Consider the following 22,933-nt stretch of genomic DNA (forward strand, 5'->3'; position numbering starts at 1 on the left):
GCAAACATTTTGCTTGCCGTTAAAAATGCTGAACTGGTAATGCAGCACAGATTAATGAACTTTATATTAAATGTATCACAATGTTTAAATGGCTTGTAAACAATTTAAAAAGGAATGGTTGGTATGAAAACTGCAGCCTGAATCAATTGATGTATTTGAAAGGTCACTAATGTTGTTTAACATAACATTCAGAAGGAGGTGAGAAGTGTTTTAGTTTTTTTTATATTGGATGGCATCTCACCTCCTATATAACAACGATTACCCTGTTTCGCACAGAATACACTGTTGTCACAGCCATTCACAATAATGGAAATCAATCCCAACATGACTTTCAATTTATTTGCATGAATAAGTAATGTGCCCTTGATTTAGCATGCAGAAGGAGCCTCAGCCCAGCGCTGCTGCCTTTCTATTTCTATGCCACTATTAGCATAAGAGAGGCTGATTCTTTTTAATCAACTGATAATGAATGTTAGGGGAGCTTGTTCAGACTGCACTATTAGACCACACACACACACACACACACACACACACACACACACACACACACACACACACACACACACACACACACACACACACACACACACACACACACACACACACACACACACCCCCCACAATACCAACCTGATGACCAATTAAAACAGCAAATCCCCTGTTTCTTCTTCCACTTGCTCTCTCTTGTGTATTCTCTGCCTTTGCAGATTATTATTTTTGGAATGACAGGTAACATTTCATTATTAAAAAATTGCAAATTTAAGATGAAAGCTTTTTCTCAACCCAATTAGATTTGCACCCAAATTAAAAGCTTTTATTTCAGTTCCCATACACTTGAAATGTAATAGCCCCCTCTGTAATAGTTGTATTAATTGCATTGACATTAGTTGATTTTACTCCAACCTGGTAATGTGTAGAATGGCTCTGGAGAGTTTGTGTGTGAGTGCTGCTGGTGAGTGTGTATTTATGGTTTTTCCTGCTAGACAACTTTTCTCCTGAGTTCTTTCCACTCTTCCTCATAGCTCTATCTACCCATTTTACCCAGTGCATAATTTGTATATATGCTACGGGCATGACTGTCTTGGTTATTAAGAAAACTATTCTGGGAAGAGAGAAAATAACCCAATTCAATACATTGAAGTTAGCTTTTACATTTACCAATTTGGCCGTGGCTTACTGTATGTCCAAAGCAATGTTCAAATAAGGTAAAACTACTTTTTCAATTTGGCTTTAATTAAACCTCACACAGTAGAGCAACGAAAAGGTCCCCACAACTTTCCTTTTCTGCCCCTGGTGTCAAGTACTGTTTAAGATTCCACCAATTACTCAACAAGCTAATTACCAGCCACAACTGCAAAATGTGGTCAATAAGACACCTTTGAAAGTATAGTACTCTGCCTTGAAGTTTATATGTTTGACTGATTTTGTCAACACCAGGTTTTGTCTAAACAGGGCAACAGGGGCACTGCGCCCTCTTTTACTGTAGGCGTGTGCCCTCATACCCAAATGCAGAGTTTCCCCGTAAAATGTTAAAGTGATGCCAGAAAACAATATTTCTGTTCATCTGAAACTGTATAATTACTCAAGAAATTTGAAAATCGTGTCAAATTGACTGTCAGACGGCATTGACTGCTTTGCTTTTGGGGAGCTCCGAATAAATAGGGGATCGATCGGTCTGCCGGTGGATGAGTGGCAGGCAGCAGGCTTACACTTAAATTATGATTTCTGAATTAGATTGTTGTTTCTTTTACTGTCCTTTTTTCTGTAGAGGAAGTAAAGATACTGTAACATGGGATTTATTTGTTGTTTGAGGTGCAATATATGACTCAGCAAATGTTAGACATGAACAAACTATTATGCCGGAAAGTTGGCGGGACCGTAACATTTGGCCGGAAGTGACGTTGGCGCCCTCGTACTAGATTTCTCTAGGAAAACCTGCCATATTGTCACAACTGTGTAAAATCAGCGGGTGTAATTTTTTAGCGCATTTCTAACAAGTAGATAAGTCATAAATACTATATAAAGAAAACAATGCAATGTTGTGTCATCTATCTCATGTGGACTTGGTATTCAGCAAATGTCAAAAAATCTGTTAAACTAGTAATTCCAGTCAATAATGGGAGCATAAAAAATCAGTTTCAAGTTAATAATCAGTACGGATCACAAGGACAATGCAGGAGGATGTTGATTATTTTGTACATGTAAAGCACAAGCTCTACAGTATGCTCCACACATTGTCATGTGCAGCGCTGCTACTGATGGATGTACAGCGACTCAGCAGAGCCACAGAGCCAATGTAGCTGTCATCTCCATATGTCAGCAAGCCTCCATTCACATGTGTGCTTGAAAGGATGTGGACTGAGAGCTGCTCAGCACTGGTTAGAGGGCTGGTACAATTTCCATCCGTTAACCATATGTGATTAATTTAAAAACCTCTGCTGGATTTGCTTGATGGACTTTTATATTGGAAATCACGGCAAATAGAAAGCAAATGAAAAAAGCAGCCAGTCAGACTCGGCTCGGAAAGCTTCCTCTAGCGTGTTATATGGATGTGATGCTGAGCTGTGGTTCGTCTCTGCGTCCAGTTGGGTGAGGGTCTGATTCTCTGGAGCTCTGCCAGCCGCCCTGGCACTTTGGGATTCTTGAGTTTCCAAACCAGATCCAGAAACGGGCAAACTTTTTAAGGCTCCACCGCTGCTCCCTGGGCGTATTCTCTGACTACTGTTTCAGATCATTACCGAGCCGCAGTAATCAAAACTGATTTATGTACAGTATATTTAGTGTGTGACTGTGTGTGCGAGTATGTCTGCTGTACATATGTATGTGGTACTTTGAATGCGGTACTTTGCACACTGTACGAGTGTGCATGATAATATCTAACCTCATCAACATATCATCTTACTGTTGCTTACTTTGAATTAACAGAGGCAATGATGGAAAGTCTCCGTCTAGTCTTCTTTCTTAAGCGTTGTTACAATATGGCGAGTGTTCCTTCCTGAATGTGTCAGAGTGAGACGACACCTCCATTCCTCGCATGCTTTCCTGTACTGTGTGAGGTGTGTCAGTGATGACGTTGATGAACTGGGGGAAGCATGGGTTTGCATTGCAAAATGTTAACTCTCTCTCCCTTTGTCTTGTTCTCCTTTTCCACTTCTGTCTATCTCCCTCTGTCCTTCTCCCTCCCACTCTCCCCCTCCCTCATTCTCTCTCCCTCTATGTTCCAGTGGGTACTCCGTACTACATGTCACCAGAGAGGATACATGAAAACGGATACAACTTCAAATCTGACATCTGGTCGCTAGGATGCCTGCTCTACGAGGTAAACTATGGGGATATGTGCACACGCTGTCACCCCACTCGGCTGTAGGAGTGACATGAGAACACATCGCCTCAGACACACACAAGCAAACAAACTATCCACAATATATTAGAGTACTGTAAGAAAATACATACAAATACACCTGCACTTTTCCACATGTTTCTACTGCATCCACTTCAAGGCATAAAGTGGAAAAAAAAAATCCAAATTTCACACACTTATTGTAATAATATATTCAAATGTGCACTCTTATCCCTCCTTTCCCTTAACTCTTTCACTGTGGCCCGGTGGAAAGGAGTCCTTTAGACTCTTTAAGGTAAAGTTATTTAGCCTGGGAACCTGCTAAGCATTGAGAAGCTGGCGAGTGAAGGGAACTGACATGGCCATGTGTTTTAGATAAGGCCGCCCAGTGACACTGACTAGTTTGATTAGGCAGCAGCAACACACCACAGGGCTTTGACACAGACCACACTGAGTTGAAGCGAGAGCGTGAGGAGCACAGCGGAGGAAACAAAGAGGAACGATGGAAGAGCAGAACAATGACAGACATGGATGACAGCAGTCAATCTGATTCCCACCTTGCAAACCTTCGTGTGCACTGAATACACACACACATGTTGAGAGACACACTGTCGGCCAGGGAAACACCCACATTTCCCTCCCCTCCTCTCTCCTAACTCCCCTGAGTTGCTGATCACTTGGGCTGCATTTCAACGCACCAGTGACTACACCTTCTCTACAGCGCCTCAGGCATGGAGAGGTGGAGAAGAAGTTTAAGCTCAGCTTGCAGGTCATGGTTGCTCAGAGACCACAGTCCTTCATGCTAATTAGTTCCCCACAATGCACTGTGGCAATGCAGAGCTGTGGTTGGCTGCAAGTGGTGGATGCTGTAGGTCACATTCTGTTTTTTGTTGTTTTTTTACATGTCTGGTGTGTGTCTGCTGTTTTAGATGGAATACGCTACTTATACAGTTAACAAAAAACAGAGTGTTTATTCTGTTGCATGGTTTCTGTAGCTAATATGTTTGCGTAATCTGAACTAAAGCTCATTCAGATGTTGCTCATTTTGTTAGGATGAGATAAGTTTAGGTTTTTATTTAGGTTTAGTAACACAATACTGTGACATACATTGCCATACAAAAGTAAACTATTCACTTAATAACTTTTTCATTTTTTGCCCTTTATTTATTTGGCAACAGTGGTCATAGAAACAGGAGATGAAAGAGGGAAGAGAACCACACTTTTCAGAGTCCACCCTGCACACTACTTATTATTTTCACTATTTCCTTTTATACAATGATCTTCAAGCTTGAAGGTTGAATATGTACAATGTCTGCATGTTAAAGAGTTGAATATTTGAATAAGTCCCTCAACAAAATCATCAGACCTTTTGGTTTGTGTTCAATTCTTACAAATTCTTTCAATATTTTGTTTCGGAAGCTGTTCATTTTTAAATAGTTATAATACATGTGCAGCATGAGCATTGATTGTTTCAACGTTTCAGATGGGCCACATTTCATTGATCATTTGTGAGTTCCACCCTTTAGGACAACCACTAGGAGACACAGTGAGAAAGAAAGATGGAGACCAGAGATGAGGAGAGGGGAGGGAGAACTAGAGCAAAAGTGAAAAAATAAAGAAGGCTTGTTGCTCCCTCTGGAGGTCAGGAGGCAGGGAAAAAGATGTAAGGTGCAAAAGTTTAGGAATCTATATAGGAAAAATATAGGTAGCCAGAGAAGTAGATAAGCAGTAGGAGTTTTAAGAGAGAATGAGAAGACTAGAAGGTTAGAGGGAGAGAAAGAGCAGAGGGGGAGAAGTGGAAAAAAACAAATGGCGAGAGCAGGTTTATAGATTGCTGGAGAGAAGAGAAAAATGGGGGGTGTTCTTTCGGAGAGAAAGAAACAGAACTCCAGCCATCAGGTCAAGGTGAGCCATGCGAGCAGCCTGTGGAGATAAAGATTTTACAACCTTATTGTTGCCAGAGCAGTGCTCACCACGTCATGCATATTCTCTTTGAAGAGCAGCCCCTTCTTGGGAAGAGGGCTCCGCGGTGCATTCAGTGTCAGGAAACTTCTCTCCTTCTCTGCAAAACTCTCCTTCCCTCCTCCTCGCTCTCTTCTCCTCCCTTCTGCTGTGTCTCCCTCCATATGCCTCCCTTTTTCACGCTTAACCTTCAGGCATATGGAATTCACATATAAATCCACGCCATATCCCTTTGGTACTCATTGATTTCCCTCTGAACGTACAGTAGGGGCCGAGGATTGAGCTGGTGTGTGTATCCCATGGAGTTCGGTTCCTTATGTGTGAAACGGCTCCATTTGAGAACGCCTGCATTTTTCATTCTAGTGCCTGGGGGTCGGGCAAGGGTCCGAAGGGGTCCGCCCGTCAATACCTGGTCATTGTATCTGCGTCCATCTTCATCTCCCATTCTGTTTGATCCCTTTCTCCCCGTGTCCGACCTCATTACATCCCTGCCCTGTGCCCCCTCACCGGAACCTCCTACGCTGTAAACAGGGATGCTGCACTGGCTGGTTTTGTGTCCCAGGGTGACCAGGAAGGTAAGGGGTGGGGGGGGTCACTGCCAGTGGATGAGATTACCCTCTCCTAGCGCTCTCTCCTTCTGCTCTTCAAAGCCCACTCATATTGGCATATCCCCCCCCCCCTTGCCCAGTGTGCTCTATAAAAGAGATGCATTTTACACACACGCTGTAGGTCTCCAGCTTGTATGGATGTTCTGCATTTTTATTTGAAAGTTAGCAGGGGAGGAGAATATCTTGAAGTAGCTTTACTGGAATGCGTCTCCTTCCTGTTGGAGCTCGGCTATCCGTACCTCTGACTGTGCCCAGGCCTCCTGCCTCCTGCCTCACCCCTCTCCCTCCACTCTTGTTTTGCTGTTGGTTTTATGAAACTTTAAAAACGCTAGGTTCCCCGCAGATTGTGTTTGCATGTGAGTAGTCGGCCCTGTGGCGCTCTGTATGTTCTTGAAAGTTGGAGTGGGGCTATAGATGTAGAAGACAGAAAGACTGCTCCTTTTGAATAGCTTTGGTGTCCTTTTATCTGTTTCATACAGTATGGGTAGTTTTGGAAGCGTTAATGTTGAAAGAAATGTTAGGGACACAGGTTTTACCAATTATATCTGACATTTTTGTGGAATTTTAATTGAATTAATCAATGAGACTTATAATTATTATTTTGATCTTTTGATTGGCTGTATGGCTGGCCTTTCCACCATGTTCAGGCTACGGCCCGCACAGCTATGTACTATTTACAGATGAGCTAATATCGTTATCAGGTTGCATATAAGTCTTAGGTTTATGAAAATTGAAATTGTATATTAAATATTGTTTTAAAAAAAGGTACTTTTTAGTTTTTTAGCTTTGACACAAAATCATTCAGCTTTGTCTTTTTGGTCCACTTTATCCCGTGATAAGTAAACTCTGACATCTTCTCCTCTGCTGCTGCTGCTGCTGTGTGAGGTAACTCATTTCAGTTTCTATTATCCGAGTGAATATTGATAACAAGCTTAGTACTTTACAGATTCATGTTTTCTCTCTTTGTTAGGCGAAAATTAACAAGATGTTCTTTTTGCTTTGAAAAAGAAAACGAGAGTGGAGCAAGTGATGTCATTGGAATGGCGTAACACAATGTCACACCGGTAACGCAGACTACCTTGGCAGGGCTAGTCTAACTCCAAGTGTCAGTATCAGGCTGTGCTGAATCTAGTAAACTATCTGACCAATTTGTGTGACATATGTCACTTCCTCTTGATTCTTGCAAACCCATTGTTTGACATTTTGTTAAATATACTTATTTGCTTTTTTGCTGAGCGTTAGATGAGAAGACAGAGACCACCCCTGTAAATAGTCCCTGCAGAACCACACTTTTTCTCTTTTTACACATCAGGTATAGTCTATTGTAGGGATTAAACAAACAAGATACAATATGGTTATTAGTTAGCTTCATAGGTCCTGGGAGGTAGATTTTGTTATCTTGGCACAGAACCATGCTGTCTCCAGCTTCTGTTCTAAGCGAAGCTAACAGGATGCTGGCTGAGCTTTATAATTTACAGACAGATTACAGACTGGCATTGATGTTCTCCTCTAGCTCTCAGCAAATAAGTGTGTTTCAAAAAATGCTGTATCTCTTCTATACACCATTAAACACAACATGTAGTTTAGCCGCAGTGAGATGGGGCCATAAGAACACTTCCAGCTTTTCCTCAAAGTTTAACCCACTGGAGCGATCTGGCACTTTGAAGTAATTCGTCCATTCTTCTTCTTCTCATCTTTCTTTCCTTTTTAGTGTATTGAAGTAGAGAAGTGACGACTCCACTGGGTGTAGGTGTATTTTTAATGACTGTCCCTACTCTGACTTATTGCCTTGATTAATATATCATCATAAAACACATGAAGGACCAATGAGCACATAAAAAAGTCATGCTCTCCTCAGTTGTAATGTGTGTGTGTGCAGAGAATACAAAATATACCTCTATTTTGCATATGTATGTTAACAATTAGATTTGTATTTGTGTATAGTGCTTGCCTGTAATTTTGTGTGTGAGTGTCTTTGTGTGTGTTTATACATGAGTAAGTGAGAAGTTGTGAGGAACCCTTCGGTCCCAGGCTATAAGGGCTCCAGGGATGAAGACGGGAGCCTCTCATAGCTCCCTTTTTAATTGGCGTACAGGGAGAGAAGCTGGAGCGAGCGAGCGGGATCAGTGTTAATTACGCTGGAAGGCCCCATCTAGACCTTTTACACGGACAGGGATGCTGGCTTTACATGTCTGGGCTGAGGAGAGCGCAGCCTGGCCAGCTGAAGAAGAGCAGAGGAACAAAGGAAGGAGATGGTGTGTGTGTGTGTGTGTGTGTGTGTGTGTGTGTGTGTGTGTGTGTGTGTGTGTGTGTGTGTGTGTGTGTGTGTGTGTGTGTGTGTGTGTGTGTGTGTGTGTGTGTGTGTGTGTGTGTGTGTGTGTGTGTGTGTGTGTGTGTGTGTGTGTGTGGGTGTGTGTGTGTGTGTGTGTGTGTGTGTGTGTGTGTGTGTGTGTGTGTGTGTGTGTGTGTGTGTGTGTGTGTGTGTGTGTGTGTGTGTGTGTGTGTGTGTGTGTGTGTGTGTGTGTGTGTTGCCACCAGCAGCTCACACCCCTTAGACAGACAGCAGGCATGCGTGTGCATTGGATGTCTCTCGAATATCAATGAACCGTGCACACACACACACACACACACACACACACACACACACAGTCTTATACTCACCAGGGCCTCAGAGGTCAGAGAGTGAGTCAATCATCTAACCCATTGCGACGACACAATATGAAAAAAAGAGTAAGTGTGTGTGCTGAGAGCAGGGGGCCGGCAGCTGTCAGGGGCTAGGAGCAGCAGGCACTAATGAAGCAGATGAATAGTGCAAAAACTCCCAAATACAAACAGGACAGTTGACATTTTTCATCTGTCAAAAGCAGAAGATGCATGAAAATACGATGGGGTCTTGTTTAACCCCTTACCTCCTGGGGTTTATAGCTGGCTGATTTTCTTCTTCTGTCCCACTCTCAATTTCCTCTTGCCGATGTTTTTTGAAAGCACTAGCCTTCCTACCTAGCCTTTACACACAAACAACAGACATCCACACTAGTTACACATATATTTGTTATAAAGCAATTAAGAGTGTTCTCCCACATGGCTCTTTTTAAGTCATTGAAGTGAACCAGTACTGAAAATAGTCAGCATGTTCTGTGCCAAACATGGACACTCATACCCTTTTAAAGGAAAGCCAGCTGAGTCCGCCTGGTTCTGCCCTTTTACTTCTTTGAAACCTCTCAGTTTGTTTATTGGAAAGGGATTTGGTTCTGAAACAGAAAAGCAAGATATGTGTTGACCTTAGTGGTACATTCCTGATGATAAAATATACCATTTTCTTAACTCACTGGAGTGATAACATATTTATAGGCTGCAGCAAATGGGAAGCTAGTTAAAAGAACTAGTGGAAGGACAATTTGAATGCCTGTCGATCAATTATTGCACAATCCAAAGTGAAATCGTAGGTTACAGATAAGAGGCTTTGTTTCTAATGGAAGTGCATTATTGCTGACACACACAGGAATACACATTTCCTCACACATCGCATCACTGTCAACCGCCTGCTGTGCCAGTCTCAGCCCTAATGGTTGGACCAGAGGGAGAGAAAGAGAGCAGGAGAGAGAGAGATCATCTTTGCTCTGTGTTTACGTGTTTTTCTGAGGAAATGCCGTGTTAATACGAGGATGTGATGAAGAACGCTGATTAATATTGGATGGTAAATGATGTCCAGAGGAGAGAGGGCCTACTGAGATTGTGCTGCCGTCATCTTGACTTCCCACTGGAAGCTGTGACGGAGACTCTGTCAAAATGTGCCCTATAGGGAACGAGAAGTTTTCTGTCTGCACCATCAATGTTTGACACATTCTTCATTGAAGACTGAAATGAAATTGTTGATGTGCTTGACACTTTTTGAAATGCGTCAAAGAGTTACATTTGTAGCTGGAGCCACAAAGGGAGGCCATTTCCACTTGTTTAAGTAGTAATACGTCTTATGACTTCTCTCTATCTTGGAGGAAGGAAAGCATTGCCATTTGAAAAGGGATGTTAAGACATAACCTCGTCTTTTCCTCAGATGCTGTTGACATGTTAATACTCCATGTCACAGGATAGCCTGTCCCCCATTGTAACTGAAAGACAGCTTCTGTAATCTACCTCTACTTCCTTCCTTAGTCCCATTTACGGAAACGATGTAGTCTCTAATATGCCTTACATTGTGGAAGGTGGCACATTAACACTCACCTGCTTTATTCTGCATGGAACGATTCCATTTGGATTCAGATATGGACACATTGTTATCATTTGTTTCTAACCCATGGCCCCCACAGGCTGTCAAACACACTCTGTACACTCTTGGATAATAATGTAGGGACACCTGGAAGAAATAATTGAATATTTATTTGTTTAATTACCTGTGCTTTCACAAACTTGTGATTATCTTTTGCTCTGCATGCTCCTGATGATGAAACACCCGTCAATATCACATTGGAGTACTGAAACAATACTGCAGATGGAGGCGGTGAGAAAACCAAATGGAAACCAATAAGCAATGACTACTATAATTGGACCTTGTTTCACATTGTTCCACAAGACACTTCCTCTTTTCTGGACGTCATTAGGACGTACAGCAACATTTCAAAGTACACAGAACTGCCCTCTCCCCATAACAGGTGCAGGGCATGACATTGCAATATGGCTTTTGCATACTTATTTTTACTATACAACCTTTTTCATAAGAGACTGTATTTTTTCCTCTGAATAAATATGAAATAGAAGTCCTTTAATATCATGTTGGATACTCACTTCTTCCTATGTAACACTATGTAAATAAGTAACAACCAAATCAACCAGCTACAGTTCCTTTAAGCAGCTCCTCATCATTTACACTGACAGCCATTCTAACCACAATTATTTATTGTTAGTTAAGCAATTTGGGCCAACACAAAAACGCACTCTTCATTTCCGAAGGCACTGAATCAGAAAAACAACAAGAGTGTGAGTGTGCTTGTTATGCAAACCTGCTGCAGGCTTCACCTTCCGCATACACATTTTAACAATAAGAAGTGAGTCAGTCACTAACCCTGGTAGATATGGCATGCTATATTTTCTATTCTTAGACATGCAGGAGGGATTTTTCACATATTTCCACTCAGCAAAAGTCTCTTTATCCTTTCCACTCTTCCTTAGCATTCCCATCTGCCTCTCCTCTGCTCTGCTTGCTTGCATTTGTTTTCCAGAAGATACCGTTTTCTCACTGCTCCAGCAAACTGAGAAAATCTCTCTCATAATATGCCTGCACCCCTCTCCTCACTCTCCTCTTCCATTCTCAACTCTGTCTCCATATTTTTATATAACTTTATATCTCCACATTTATTTATTTATCTCCGCAAACTAAAGGAAAACACATAAGCTAAGAGAATCCCTCATGAATCTTTCTGTTTTGCTTCACTTGAATTTTAGACTTACACTCATTCCTATACCAAACACTATAAAAAATCAATAAAAAGTTTGCCGATTTTTTTTAAACACAAACTTTCTCTCAATACTGCTTTTTTATCAATTAGTCATATACCTCGATACCAGTGAACCGTTCTGCATTGAACTCACTGTACAGCGACTTGTTGAAATTCTGCGTGTTGAAGTTTTTACTTTGCTACAGTAACACCCTGCCTTTCCTTTCCCTCATATCTTTATATTTCAGATGGCAGCCCTGCAGAGTCCGTTCTACGGGGATAAGATGAACCTCTACTCTCTTTGTAAGAAGATAGAACAGTGCGACTACCCCCCACTTCCCTCAGATCACTACTCAGAGGAGGTAAGTGCTGTGCCAGCTGCCATTCACTGCTGTCATAGGTAGATACAGACCTGCTCAGTGTTGTAAAAGGACTTCCATTCCTAAACTCCTTCTTAAAATAAACTTTTAGAACATTCTTAATATCTTTTAGGTGAAGTACTGTGTAAAGCAGTAGTAGCCGGTTTCTCTTTCTCTGTGCCAGTTTGCTGATTTTGACTTGTGTTGACTATTAAAGTACTTTTTTTTTTATATGCGAGTGAAATCCACCCAACTGTCTGAGCTACAGTTCAGTATGATATTGCTCTGTGATCAAAAGACCGGCTATGATTTTAACCGTTTGAAAAATTAAATGCACATATCAAAAGCATCTGGCCATGCTACAAAGTGGGGTGAAGCTGAATGGGCTACAGTGTCATGTTTCCCTAACTAAATGTTAAATCATCTGCTGTAGTTCTGCGTAGACTTGTAATGTAGTCGGGCTGCGGTCAAAGATCTCCTTATTGCTGATTGCCGCTGACGTGTGTATGAATGCGCATGGCTTTGTGTTTGCATGCCCTCTTTATGTGGGTGGCATTTTTTCCCTAACATTTCTGTCCTTTTCTCTTAAATATATTAAGTAAATTGTAGACACATGCTAAAAACGTAGACACTGACTCATAGGCACACACGCACACACACTGCAGGCATTACCTTCATTCACCAGTGACACTGTGCTTTGGTATGGGCGCACTACAGCTTTGTGAGTTATAATAATAATTAACAATAAATACCTGTGTTTTTCATTGTTTCAGCCTTCGTACTTTAGGTGACATTGCAATTGAAACTTAATCTCATTATTTATTAGTATGTCCAATACTTTTTGATAAGTTGATGATTTATTCAGTCTATGAAATGTCAGAAAATAGTCCCGATAAGATCCCGTGGTGACGTCTTTGTATAGTTGTTTTTGTCTCTAATTATAACTGGAAGTCCAAACTGGAAGATACACACAGCACAGGGTGACATTTGAGAGCCTGAAGTCCAGCAAATATTTTACATTTTCTACTTGAACTAATCCATGGATTCATTTATTCATTCAGGATTTAACAAAATCATTTTCAGTCAATCAACAAATTGATTAATTGACTCATGACATACCAGTATTAAGATGCCTTTACATTCCTACATGTTAAATGTCTTCTAAAAAGGTGCAACTTATTTGCCCTCCATGCTCTCGTACTATCTCAGTATTTGTGTACAGCTAGTTTAAGTGGTTCTCCTAATTCATGTTAAATAATAAACCCTATTAAGAGGCTTTATTATACTGTGGCATTGACTTCATCAGGATGATAAAGACTAATTGCGAGGTGTCTGAAGCCTCTGTAGTCTCTATGACTGAGTTTTTGTTTGTGCATGAGCAATTGTGCAAGTGTATATTTTGCAACAAGAGCTCTCTCTCTCACACACCACGCTGAGCTTCTGCGTTGCCCCACATGTCACCCCCATCCAGGAGAAAGGGAGACAAAGCGAAAGAGAGAGGGAATGATAGAGCGAGAGACAGGGCGATGGAGAGATGGAGATGAGGGGGGTGCCTGCAGCGCCTGTCTGGATGTAAACAATGCTCCTGAAGGATCGGCAGCAAACTGTCAGCTGCTCATCTTTGTTGTGTCATTTAACCATCTCCGTCTATGCTTCCCCCCCACGCCTCCCTTCACCAGCTCCCACTCCCCCCCTCCACCTGACACTCTCCCCCATCTCACTCGCCATGCAAAGAAGCGCATGAATATTTTACATATCTGCATCTCCCCCCCCCCTCTCCATCTCCATTCTGTGGGACTAATTCTCAGACTGTCTGAATTTGCATCTTTCTCCCACTTTCTCTTTCTCACACACACACACACACACACACACACACACACACACGCACACACGCACACACACACACACACACACACACACACACACACACACACACACACACACACACACACACACACACACACACACACACACAGTGGCTGACGAGAACTCGTCCAAGCCGGTGCCACGCAACAGCGGCCAGGAAGTCGGCAGACGGTTACCATAGCGACGTCGCGTAGATGTTATCTTTTTTTCTTCTTTCCTCTCAATCTTTTATTCTCTTCTCTTTTTTTAATGATGGCGGTGGCTGTTCCGCCTGCGAGCCTGTCTATCTATCTGCTCCAATCAGCCGCTTCGCTCGGCTTCAAGTGTAAGTGCTGTCTCCGGATGGCAATGGAGTGGCAGCAGTGTGTGCGTTAGTGTGTCTGTGTGTACTTGTGGGGCTGGGGTAAATGTGGATTCAGACCAATCGTGGATTAGTGCACTAACACAGCTCTGCGTCTTTGTCTCAGCTCGATTACCTGTGGCCTTGTTATTGCTTTTATGAAATGAGCTCATCTAGAGGGCACAGAGAGACGAGCAGGTCTCCGTTAGCGACAGTTTGTTAATTTCTCAAGCTGCTCTTTTACAGTTTGCTCACACTACAGTTTTATTGATTGTTTATTTTCTCTGTTTACCCCCCACCCACACCCCCCTGTCTCTCTCACCAGCTGAGGAACTTGGTAGATATGTGCATCAACCCTGACCCTGAGAAGAGGCCGGACATCACCTACGTGTACGACATTGCCAAACACATGCAGAACATGACACAGGGCAGCTAAACCCAGAGTGACACGCATATAGCTCGCAGAACTCCTCCCCACTTCCCTTCTTGCTTTTCATGCTGGACTCGTAAAAATCTATTGGCTTTTATACAATAACTCCAGAGTTTAGCTCCTTGTGATAAGAAGCAACATCATTATTGTAAAGGTGGAGGTACAGCCCATTATATAACTGACACCCAAACCTTTCTGCCTTAGGATAAAGATTATAGAGATTATACTTCTTGTCAGATGGACCTCCCATTCCTCAGACTTCAATGATACAGCACTGAAAATCAGCGTATTGTAACTCACTGATGTGCTATAGCTTTAAAATGCATTTCCTCTGTATATTCATGTATTGAAGTGATGGTGTTCTTCAGCAGCTGATAGAAGCATATTGTGTTTAAAGCAGATATACTGAAAAAAGATGATAAGAAGAAAATAAAAAAGTTAGCTGTTACCTATCCGCAAAACAGTTAATCATGGATCAGGAAAAAAAAAGAAAAATGACCAGTAACGGTTTACTAGTTGAGACCTATGCAATTCGCACGAAAAAGACATGAACACTTTTTAAAAAAGTTTTCCACTCGAGGGCAGCAGAACTGAGAGACGTAACAAAGTGTTATTGGTGGTAGAGGCGGTGTTGTGTTGCACTTTATCCTGGTACTGAAAGGAGGCCAGGCTGATCATGTCTAATGACTGTATTAGGAAAGGAAGGATAATTCAGAGGGTAGACTAGAGACGTGCCGGGGGGAGAACATGGGCAAATGTCTCCAACACTTTGAATGCAAGTCATTTTGACATCTATGTATTGTCTTTGAAAAATTCAGAATGTCTCTTTTTTGACAGCCTAGAAGGAGTCGAGAAGCTGAAAGAAAAGCAGCTTTACATCTGCTGTTTACCTTAGTCACTGACACCAAAAGATTCCCTCCTTAAAATCACAATAAAGACATGGGAAGTCAAAACACATAGTTCTCCATCATTGTCCAGCGGCTGCATTTGTGGACAAAATGTTGTGATTGTTTAGGTTGCTGTGTACGTTTGCAGTGTAGTTGTCTTGTTAAGTAACACATGTGTTGAAGAGAGAGCAGATCCTTGTGTAGCCGTCCATGTCATGAGTAAATCACAGCGTGCCTACCTAACTTATCCTCCAGTAGGGATACCAAAGACAAAGTCACATAGACAGAGCACTTTCTACATGTGTTCGGTGTTATTCATGGGAAGTATATCAAGGAGTTGTCCTGCAAATACAAACACCATGGGACTCACATTGTTTACTGTACATAGTAAAGAAGTTCCTATAGATGTAATACTGTAAGGTTTAATAACCCTTTATTCATTTGGAGGAAGGATACAGGGGTATGTTTTTAACAGTTAATAGGTTTACTCCAGTAGGTCACACATGACCAGCACTGAACACCACCAGTTTACATAGTAACAAAAATACCACACGAAAGTTATAGCAAATAAGCAACGGTTAATAACGCTTAATTTCTGTCGCTTATGAATTATCTTCTATCATTAAATAGCCGCTCATTGAAATGATTGTACTTGTTTGCCCATGTTTGATCATGTTTTTTCATTAACATGAAATAGTAAATAGTAGAAAATCAAAGCTTATAGATGAGAAGATATAATTTTGTCTCAGTCGACACATTATTGTGATAGTGTTTTGATCGCAGATATTTCCTTGGGACTTGCAGATGCAGTTTTTGTTTGCCATTGCTTTCTCACTTTCCCCTCCATTTCAGTTTTTAATCTTTATTATCTAATATTTGTCATTGTGTTCACCCAAAGTTCTTTTAATTATATCTTTAGTTCTCTAAACAATAGCATTTCTATGGCACCAAAGTATTTTAGAAAATTGAGTTTTGATGCTAAATGCTTTTATATCGGCCTGACAGTTGCATCCAATGCAAGTACCAGTCTGTTATAAAAGATGTAATATGCTGTATATTGAACAAAATGCCTTGCTTTTGAAAAAGAAATCCTCACTAGCAGGTTTATAACACACAGTGCTAAGTCACTTTAATGGTTACGGCCCTTTCTTGGTAGTGAGCGTTTTAGCCTTCATGTCACATACAGTGCTCTCCTGTGTCCTCGCCTTTTACTTCGACTCAGTTTCCTTTCCACAACCCTCTGAAGTTGAGATTGAAGAGTCTAGGGAGGTTTCCAGAAAGTCAAATATTGCAAATAATATTTATTGTTTTGTTTTTTTTCAGAACATGTTATGTGAAATTAAAGACCCTTATCACAAATGCCTTGTATGCTAACTAAATGCAATAAAGCTTTCAAATTCATTTTGGACATTAGAGTGAGTGTTTGGAGCTTGACCCGGTTTCAATGAGTTTCACATCCGAACATTTGATCTACAAGAAATACAGCAATTACTGTTTCACACCTGAAGACCTGCACCAGATTAGTCATTTATTAAAGGACTGAACTTTGAAAGGGGGACATGTATCATGATTCCTGAATTTACAGCAAGAGGGCCTTTTCCTCTGATCGACAACTGGCAAGTGAAACCAGCTGGTAAGTATATTTATATAACTTCATTTTCTTTTTTTAACACAACATAAAAATGTATCATTGTAGGTTTTGTCTGAAAAGTACATTTTGTTGTTTCATTGTTCTAAGAGTTCCAGTATTACAGTAGATGCCTAATAAATGTCGTGTAATGTGGTATTTCCTGTCATGTTGTAACTAAAAAACTGCCCAAATACACCACTTAACCACTCGGAGCACAATGGACTATTGGTTACCAATGGCTACATGGAATTAGCTTGGCATCTTTTCAGATTAAGGCCAATTTGGTTGGAATATTCTAATAATTTCCTTACTGTTACCAATACCAAAAGTGTATATTGGTTTAATTATTGATTCTTAAATAGTAATAACTTCTTAAAGAAAAAGAAAACATTAAATGTGATGTTTTATGGTTACAAGCGCACTACTATTTTATTTGTTTGCATTATGAGTAATTATTGGTCATACAAATATATGAAAGGTAATACATCAGATACACACATGTGAAAAACGGCAGCTGTTACAAAAGACTTAAAACACCACCAATACCTTTAGCTGCTGTACATATCAACCTGTCTGCATCTGCAAGACTTAACAACTGTTGCTATTCATTTCCCTCTCTTTAGGTGGTGTCGTCTGGCAAGGGTGTAAATATAAAAGGACAATGTGACGTAATCTCAACAGAACAATAAATCCGGTTATAATCTTATAATAGCATTTGAATACAAAACTTAAATGTTCCACTTGTTACAATGCACACATTAAAGCATAACAACCCAAAACGACTAAAACATGAAGCAATTCATCCATCCCATCTTCTCTTAAACACACCATTGCCAGTGTAAGCAGATTACAAGTATTTCTACAGTATAGGCTGTATACAGCTACGTCACATGAGTAAATGATGATTTGGTTGGCAGCTCCATCAGGCCTTCATCAGGTTGAGTCTCTACGGCGGCATTCAGATTGAGGTACATTAGCATAAACTACAGCAGGGAAATAGAAGGAAAATTGTGCAACTTAATGTTATGTATCATCAAAATACAGTGCACTTAACACGCACTTCACAAATATATATTATCATACTTTAAAACTACAAGATGGCCTATTAGTTGTAGAATATAGTCAAGCAAAATAAGGCAGTATATACTACTAAAGCTATATGTGCTTTATAATTAGTAATAAAAATAACTTACTTAATAGTTTATATATGTCAAATTTTAATATAAAGTGTTACAGGGATTTCTGCTACTTCAAACAAAATGATAGTAAAAATAAAACTATTCTACTCACTTTCTGTTAGTTCAATCACAGCATTTTCATCCACATCTGCATCGCTGTGAAGAAAAAAATCTCAAATTATCTTTATGTAAAAACATTTATATAGAATATAACATAATATTCAATAATATATTAAACAGTTAGCTTTTATATATGTAATGTGTTACCTCTGCCTAAAAAAGACGATATAAAACAAAAAAAAAATTCATCACATCCTTTACTGTAAATAATAGTAATAATATCAAACTTAAACAACTGTAAAACAAACCAGAGAGAATGTAAAAGTCAAACTGATAGAGTCGGGGTAAGAAGTAAATAAGTATTTACTTCCTGTACTTTCTGAGCCTCAGAGTGTAGATCTTATAGAGCACCACGGCGAAGGCCACAGATGCCATGATGAAGAAGACCAGACTAACTATGACAGCTTTGTCATTGTCTGTGACATAAGAGTTAAATACAATGAATGAAAAGAGATAGTGTACAAGTGTCAAAATGACTTAGTTAATTAACAATTTTTGGCATGAATTAAAACACCACATACAGGAAGTGGTGACAGATGCTTGGTTGGTTTTGCCCTCGTTGTGTCCATTGGAAGCAGTCACCTGGAAACACAGGAGATCTCATCAGGAAATATAGCATTTGAAGAAATATGAGGAATAAAGTTTTAATAGTGTTTGGAAACCAAAGGTTTGGCTCATACACACCTTCAGTTCGTATTCGGTTGAGTAGCTTAAAGCTTTGAATTCAAACTTGCATGCGTTTTGGTTCAGAGTCTCAATCAGGACATCACCACCACTATAAAGACGTGCGATGTAATCCTTCCTAGGTCCATTAAAATCATTTGGAGGATCACAGGTTGCGTGAATCACGTTATGCTGAAGATTCCAGACCAGGTTCTTAATTGCTCCTGGCACTGTAAAAAAACATATTTTAAGTGATATTTCAATTTGTTTAAACAGCATTTTAAACAATGATTTGCATCAGTGTGTTGCTGCATTGTATGAATGGTTGTCAGTAGGGATATAAATACAATCTGAAAATCAAAGAAAGTTGCATTGAAAACATGTATCATTATAAATTCAATGTAAAAAGTGTTTATTCTTTAATCTTTTATGATGTTATGATTTAATTGTTGCTATTTCATTTATCTGACACCCCTGTGTTGGGGGAAGTCTGCAGGTTGGACTCCACATGCATCACATTTATGAAATGTAATTTTTAAAGGAAATAACAATGAGTTATGAAATTATATATGATAGGCAGCCACATAGTAGGTGACACGTAAATGTAACATGTACATCATGTTAAAGTTGATTCATTTGTTAAATCACATTCTCAAGTCGGTAGAGTTATAGCAAAACACAATACAATAAAAAACACTGTTCTTCACATATGACTGTAACTACAGAGTAATGTTCATTATAATGGCCCGGAAAACAATGATGTATGTATATGTATACATATATGATGTATATTCTGTCTGATTCACAGCAATTAATATCATTTGTTAAAAAAAGACAGACAGAATAAGATCATTCACATAATTGATATGATATTAAATAGAAGAAATGTGATTAAAAATGTTAAGTACTATAACTTAATTACTATAACTTAACATTCTAAAATCATTGATTATATTAAATTGTGTGTTAATGTTCCAAATTGAAATAATGAGTGACTTTATAACGTACCAAACAACATAGGAAATAAACAACCTTAATAAATATTTGTTTATATTACCTTTGATCAAAATATGATCCAAGTGACATTTTAGACACTTACCTCCAATCTTTGTCGTAATCTGTTTTCCATGAGTTGGTGCAGGAACATAGTTTCTGTTGTATTTGGGTTGGACTGCACAGTTATACTCAGTGTATGGTTTCAGTCCATACATTTGACATGTTCCTCCGAATTGATTTTTGTCAGCGACGGCTACATGAGTTGTTTGATTCAATATAGAGAAAGCAAAGACAGAACATTGGGATTATACAACAGCACATTGTTTTGTTGGTTAAGATACCTGTTGCTATTAATCAAACAATCAATAAATCATTCAGTCAATCAGTAACATCCGCCATTGGTAGATCACCAACCATGCACTCTTAAATTAAAGTATTCAAATTGTGTCATTATGCAAACAGACTGGGAAATTAATAACATGTATATATTTGTATAATATTTCATGAACATTATATAAATATTCTTCAGGAATCGTTGATTTGTTCTATCATCTCAGGTTATGACTAACACCTACCTCCACTCAGCATGCTAAAGTGTTAGCATGGAGCACTTCAAATGTCTTTTTGCCAACTGAGCAATAAAATAGATAATCTAAATATTTGAACTTACTTTTCTCATATGATTGAGTAGATTTACAGCTGCACTCATAAGAAAGCTTCTGAAGTTCAGGAAGGACAACTCCACAGTTCTTACTGTCTGTGGTCCAACTCAGACCAATGGAGGTGTTGGTGACACGTTGCTCTTTGATTCTTATTGTAAGATCTGTAGGGACACATCAGACATTAGCAACACTTCTCGTCTCCATAGTTATCTTTACTATCATTGCCCTGAGGTAAGGTGATTATTCACGTACCACAGTCAATCCTGAACTTGATAGCAGTTGTGTTTTTTATGTTGACATAGTTCTCCATGATCTGACCGGTACAGTTGTAGTCTGTGTAGGGCTCCAGGACAGTAAGATTCTTCAGCTCATTGGGTTTTCCATTTTCTAAAAACACAAGTTAGACAACATTTCTTCAAAATATGTTAAATAAAACCCTCTGAGCTCTTACATATTGGGTTTGGATAAGATTTAAATGTGGACACATTCACAACAGTAACAAAATAGATATTATATACAGGGTGTATTCACAGAGTGCAATACACTCGAGCCAAACCTGATGGCTGTGAGAACCTGCACCCACAATCAACAAAGTCATTGTTGAAGCAAAACCTCAACTTCCTCATACACTAGACAACAATTGAGATTCAGTTTAAGATAAAACATTATGTCTTAATACAGTGTGATCATCTCATGAGAATATTTCCATGTTAATCCAGTCATAATGTTGGTGACATACTCTTTACTTCTGGTATTTCCACTTACCCTGACAGCTGTAAGTGATGTGGAGATTGTCACACTTTGGAGGCAAATCTGTTTTTATTTCTGCAGGAAGTTTAGTTGAACTCGTTTGATTTATTTCACTTGGATTTAAGAAATCTGTTGGAAAAAAAGGAAACATAATGAATCCATACATGAAACATAATGAATAAAGTTCACACCACATGCATTTTTAAACAAACAAAGACTCTATTGTACATACCAGCAGTGATGCTTCTGGTGAGGCTCAAGGCGTTACACTTTCCTGAAGTGAACGTCGTAGTCAAATTGGTGCAAATGTCAATGTAACGAGGTTTGAAACAGATCCTATTTTGTCACTTGTGCACGGCTCAGCTGAAATTATTATATTATTTGACGTTAATAGTGATGAGCTGATGTCCCAGTCACTATGGTAACAAACATATCCAGTCATGCAGCTGCCTTCTTTAATATCACCTTCTTCTGAAATACACAAGTGAAAATGAACAAACACATCTGTCAGTGTCTCTTCTTATATTTAAAAAAGGAAGATAATATCCACCAATCTTTAATACTCACTCCATTCGTTTGTCTTAGTTGTATTTGTTTGTGTGGTGCAGGGTGTTTCTTTGCCAGCAGCATCATTAAATGCCACATCATGCTCATACTCAGTGCAGGGCTTCAGGCGTTTGATTTCATGTGTTAAGCTTTCATTGGAGAACTGCAAAGGATAGCTGTTTCCAGTATCTGGTCGGCCCGTTTCTTTGATGTTGATGATGTAGTCGCCAGTCGTAAAGTTCCCATTCATGGTAATGTTGAAGCCAGTCTTGCTGGTTGTGACCGTGTAAGAACCTGCACACAAAATAAAAACAAAACCTGGTGACATCCTTTAATCCCAGACACTTTGTTCATGTAGATGTTGAAAGTTCTCTGGGGAATCTAAACTTTACTTTCTGCAATAGCATTCATTGCCAAGGATTACACTACGGAGAAATACAAACATAATCTTTGAACGTTTTTGTTAAGATGAGTGTGAAGAAGACCTGTATTATGTCTTGAAAATAAAAACTGATACTCACACTCCAGAGGTGGAGGGGCTTGAGTCTCGGCTGGAGAACACATTCAAAGTGATCAGAAAAAGAAACAACAAAATGTTAATATATGCTTATGACAACATCAATACTCTTGCAACTGTGTGTATTTTATTACGTAATTCACAGTCATTAGCAGTGCTAGTAGCTGTAGTCTACATTCATAATAGTAACACAGTAATATCAGAGTCTTATAGAAGAACAAATGGCGGGCTTGTTAAGGAGAAAACGTTCCAAACTTTGGCGTTAGTAGTCACTGATGTGTTGGACGTGGTGATTGGAGGTTGAGAGGTGCTTTGTAGAGCAGTAGAGTTCACCCTAAAATCTAGGAGAGGTGGCAGAGCAGAGAGGCTGCCAGTTATACGCAGTTTCGAGGTTAGGTGCCATAGGGCCTAGGAGGTGAACTGGCACCTCTCCACCTACCAGCTCGCTCCATTTTTATTTATTTGTGTGTTCCGATTGGGGCGTAACCCGGCGACCCTTCGGTTCCAAGATCAAGTCCTTACAGACTGAGCCACTGCCACCTCCTTAAAATCCTAGTTACTAAAAAGACCGCATGCAAACATCTTTTAATTTTCTATACATCTACTTGTAATAGCCAATTTAAATGAAAAAATAATAATACTGACAC

General features: G+C 39.8%; 1 protein-coding gene across 1 annotated transcript; it reads right to left on the bottom strand.

The window, feature by feature from the left end:
• Positions 1-17,294: 17,294 nt before the first annotated feature.
• LOC117445744 (receptor-type tyrosine-protein phosphatase C-like) lies at positions 17,295-22,349 on the bottom strand. Its single transcript, XM_034081581.2, has 12 exons — positions 22,291-22,349; positions 21,791-22,063; positions 21,456-21,694; positions 21,239-21,352; positions 20,726-20,860; positions 20,482-20,634; positions 19,915-20,064; positions 18,837-19,045; positions 18,674-18,734; positions 18,460-18,568; positions 18,145-18,188; positions 17,295-17,837 (listed from the first exon to the last, which is right to left on the bottom strand). The coding sequence occupies exons 5-12, from the start codon at positions 20,781-20,783 to the stop codon at positions 17,788-17,790; spliced, it is 834 nt and encodes a 277-aa protein (XP_033937472.1). The 5' UTR covers positions 20,784-20,860; positions 21,239-21,352; positions 21,456-21,694; positions 21,791-22,063; positions 22,291-22,349; the 3' UTR covers positions 17,295-17,787.
• Positions 22,350-22,933: the final 584 nt, after the last annotated feature.

The sequence above is a fragment of the Pseudochaenichthys georgianus genome, chromosome 4, assembly GCF_902827115.2.
Source record: "Pseudochaenichthys georgianus chromosome 4, fPseGeo1.2, whole genome shotgun sequence".
Taxonomy (NCBI): Eukaryota; Metazoa; Chordata; class Actinopteri; order Perciformes; family Channichthyidae; genus Pseudochaenichthys; species Pseudochaenichthys georgianus.

What these genes read in the sequence shown, in the direction of transcription:
- LOC117445744 (XM_034081581.2), bottom strand. Translation starts at nt 20,783, where the DNA reads ATGGAGAACTATGTCAACATAAAAAACACAACTGCTATCAAGTTCAGG. An exon ending in CAAGTTCAGGATTGACTGTG is followed by an intron (nt 20,635 to 20,725) that starts GTACGTGAATAA and finishes GTGTCCCTACAG; the next exon opens with ATCTTACAATAAGAATCAAA. An exon ending in TACTCAATCATATGAGAAAA is followed by an intron (nt 20,065 to 20,481) that starts GTAAGTTCAAAT and finishes CAACTCATGTAG; the next exon opens with CCGTCGCTGACAAAAATCAA.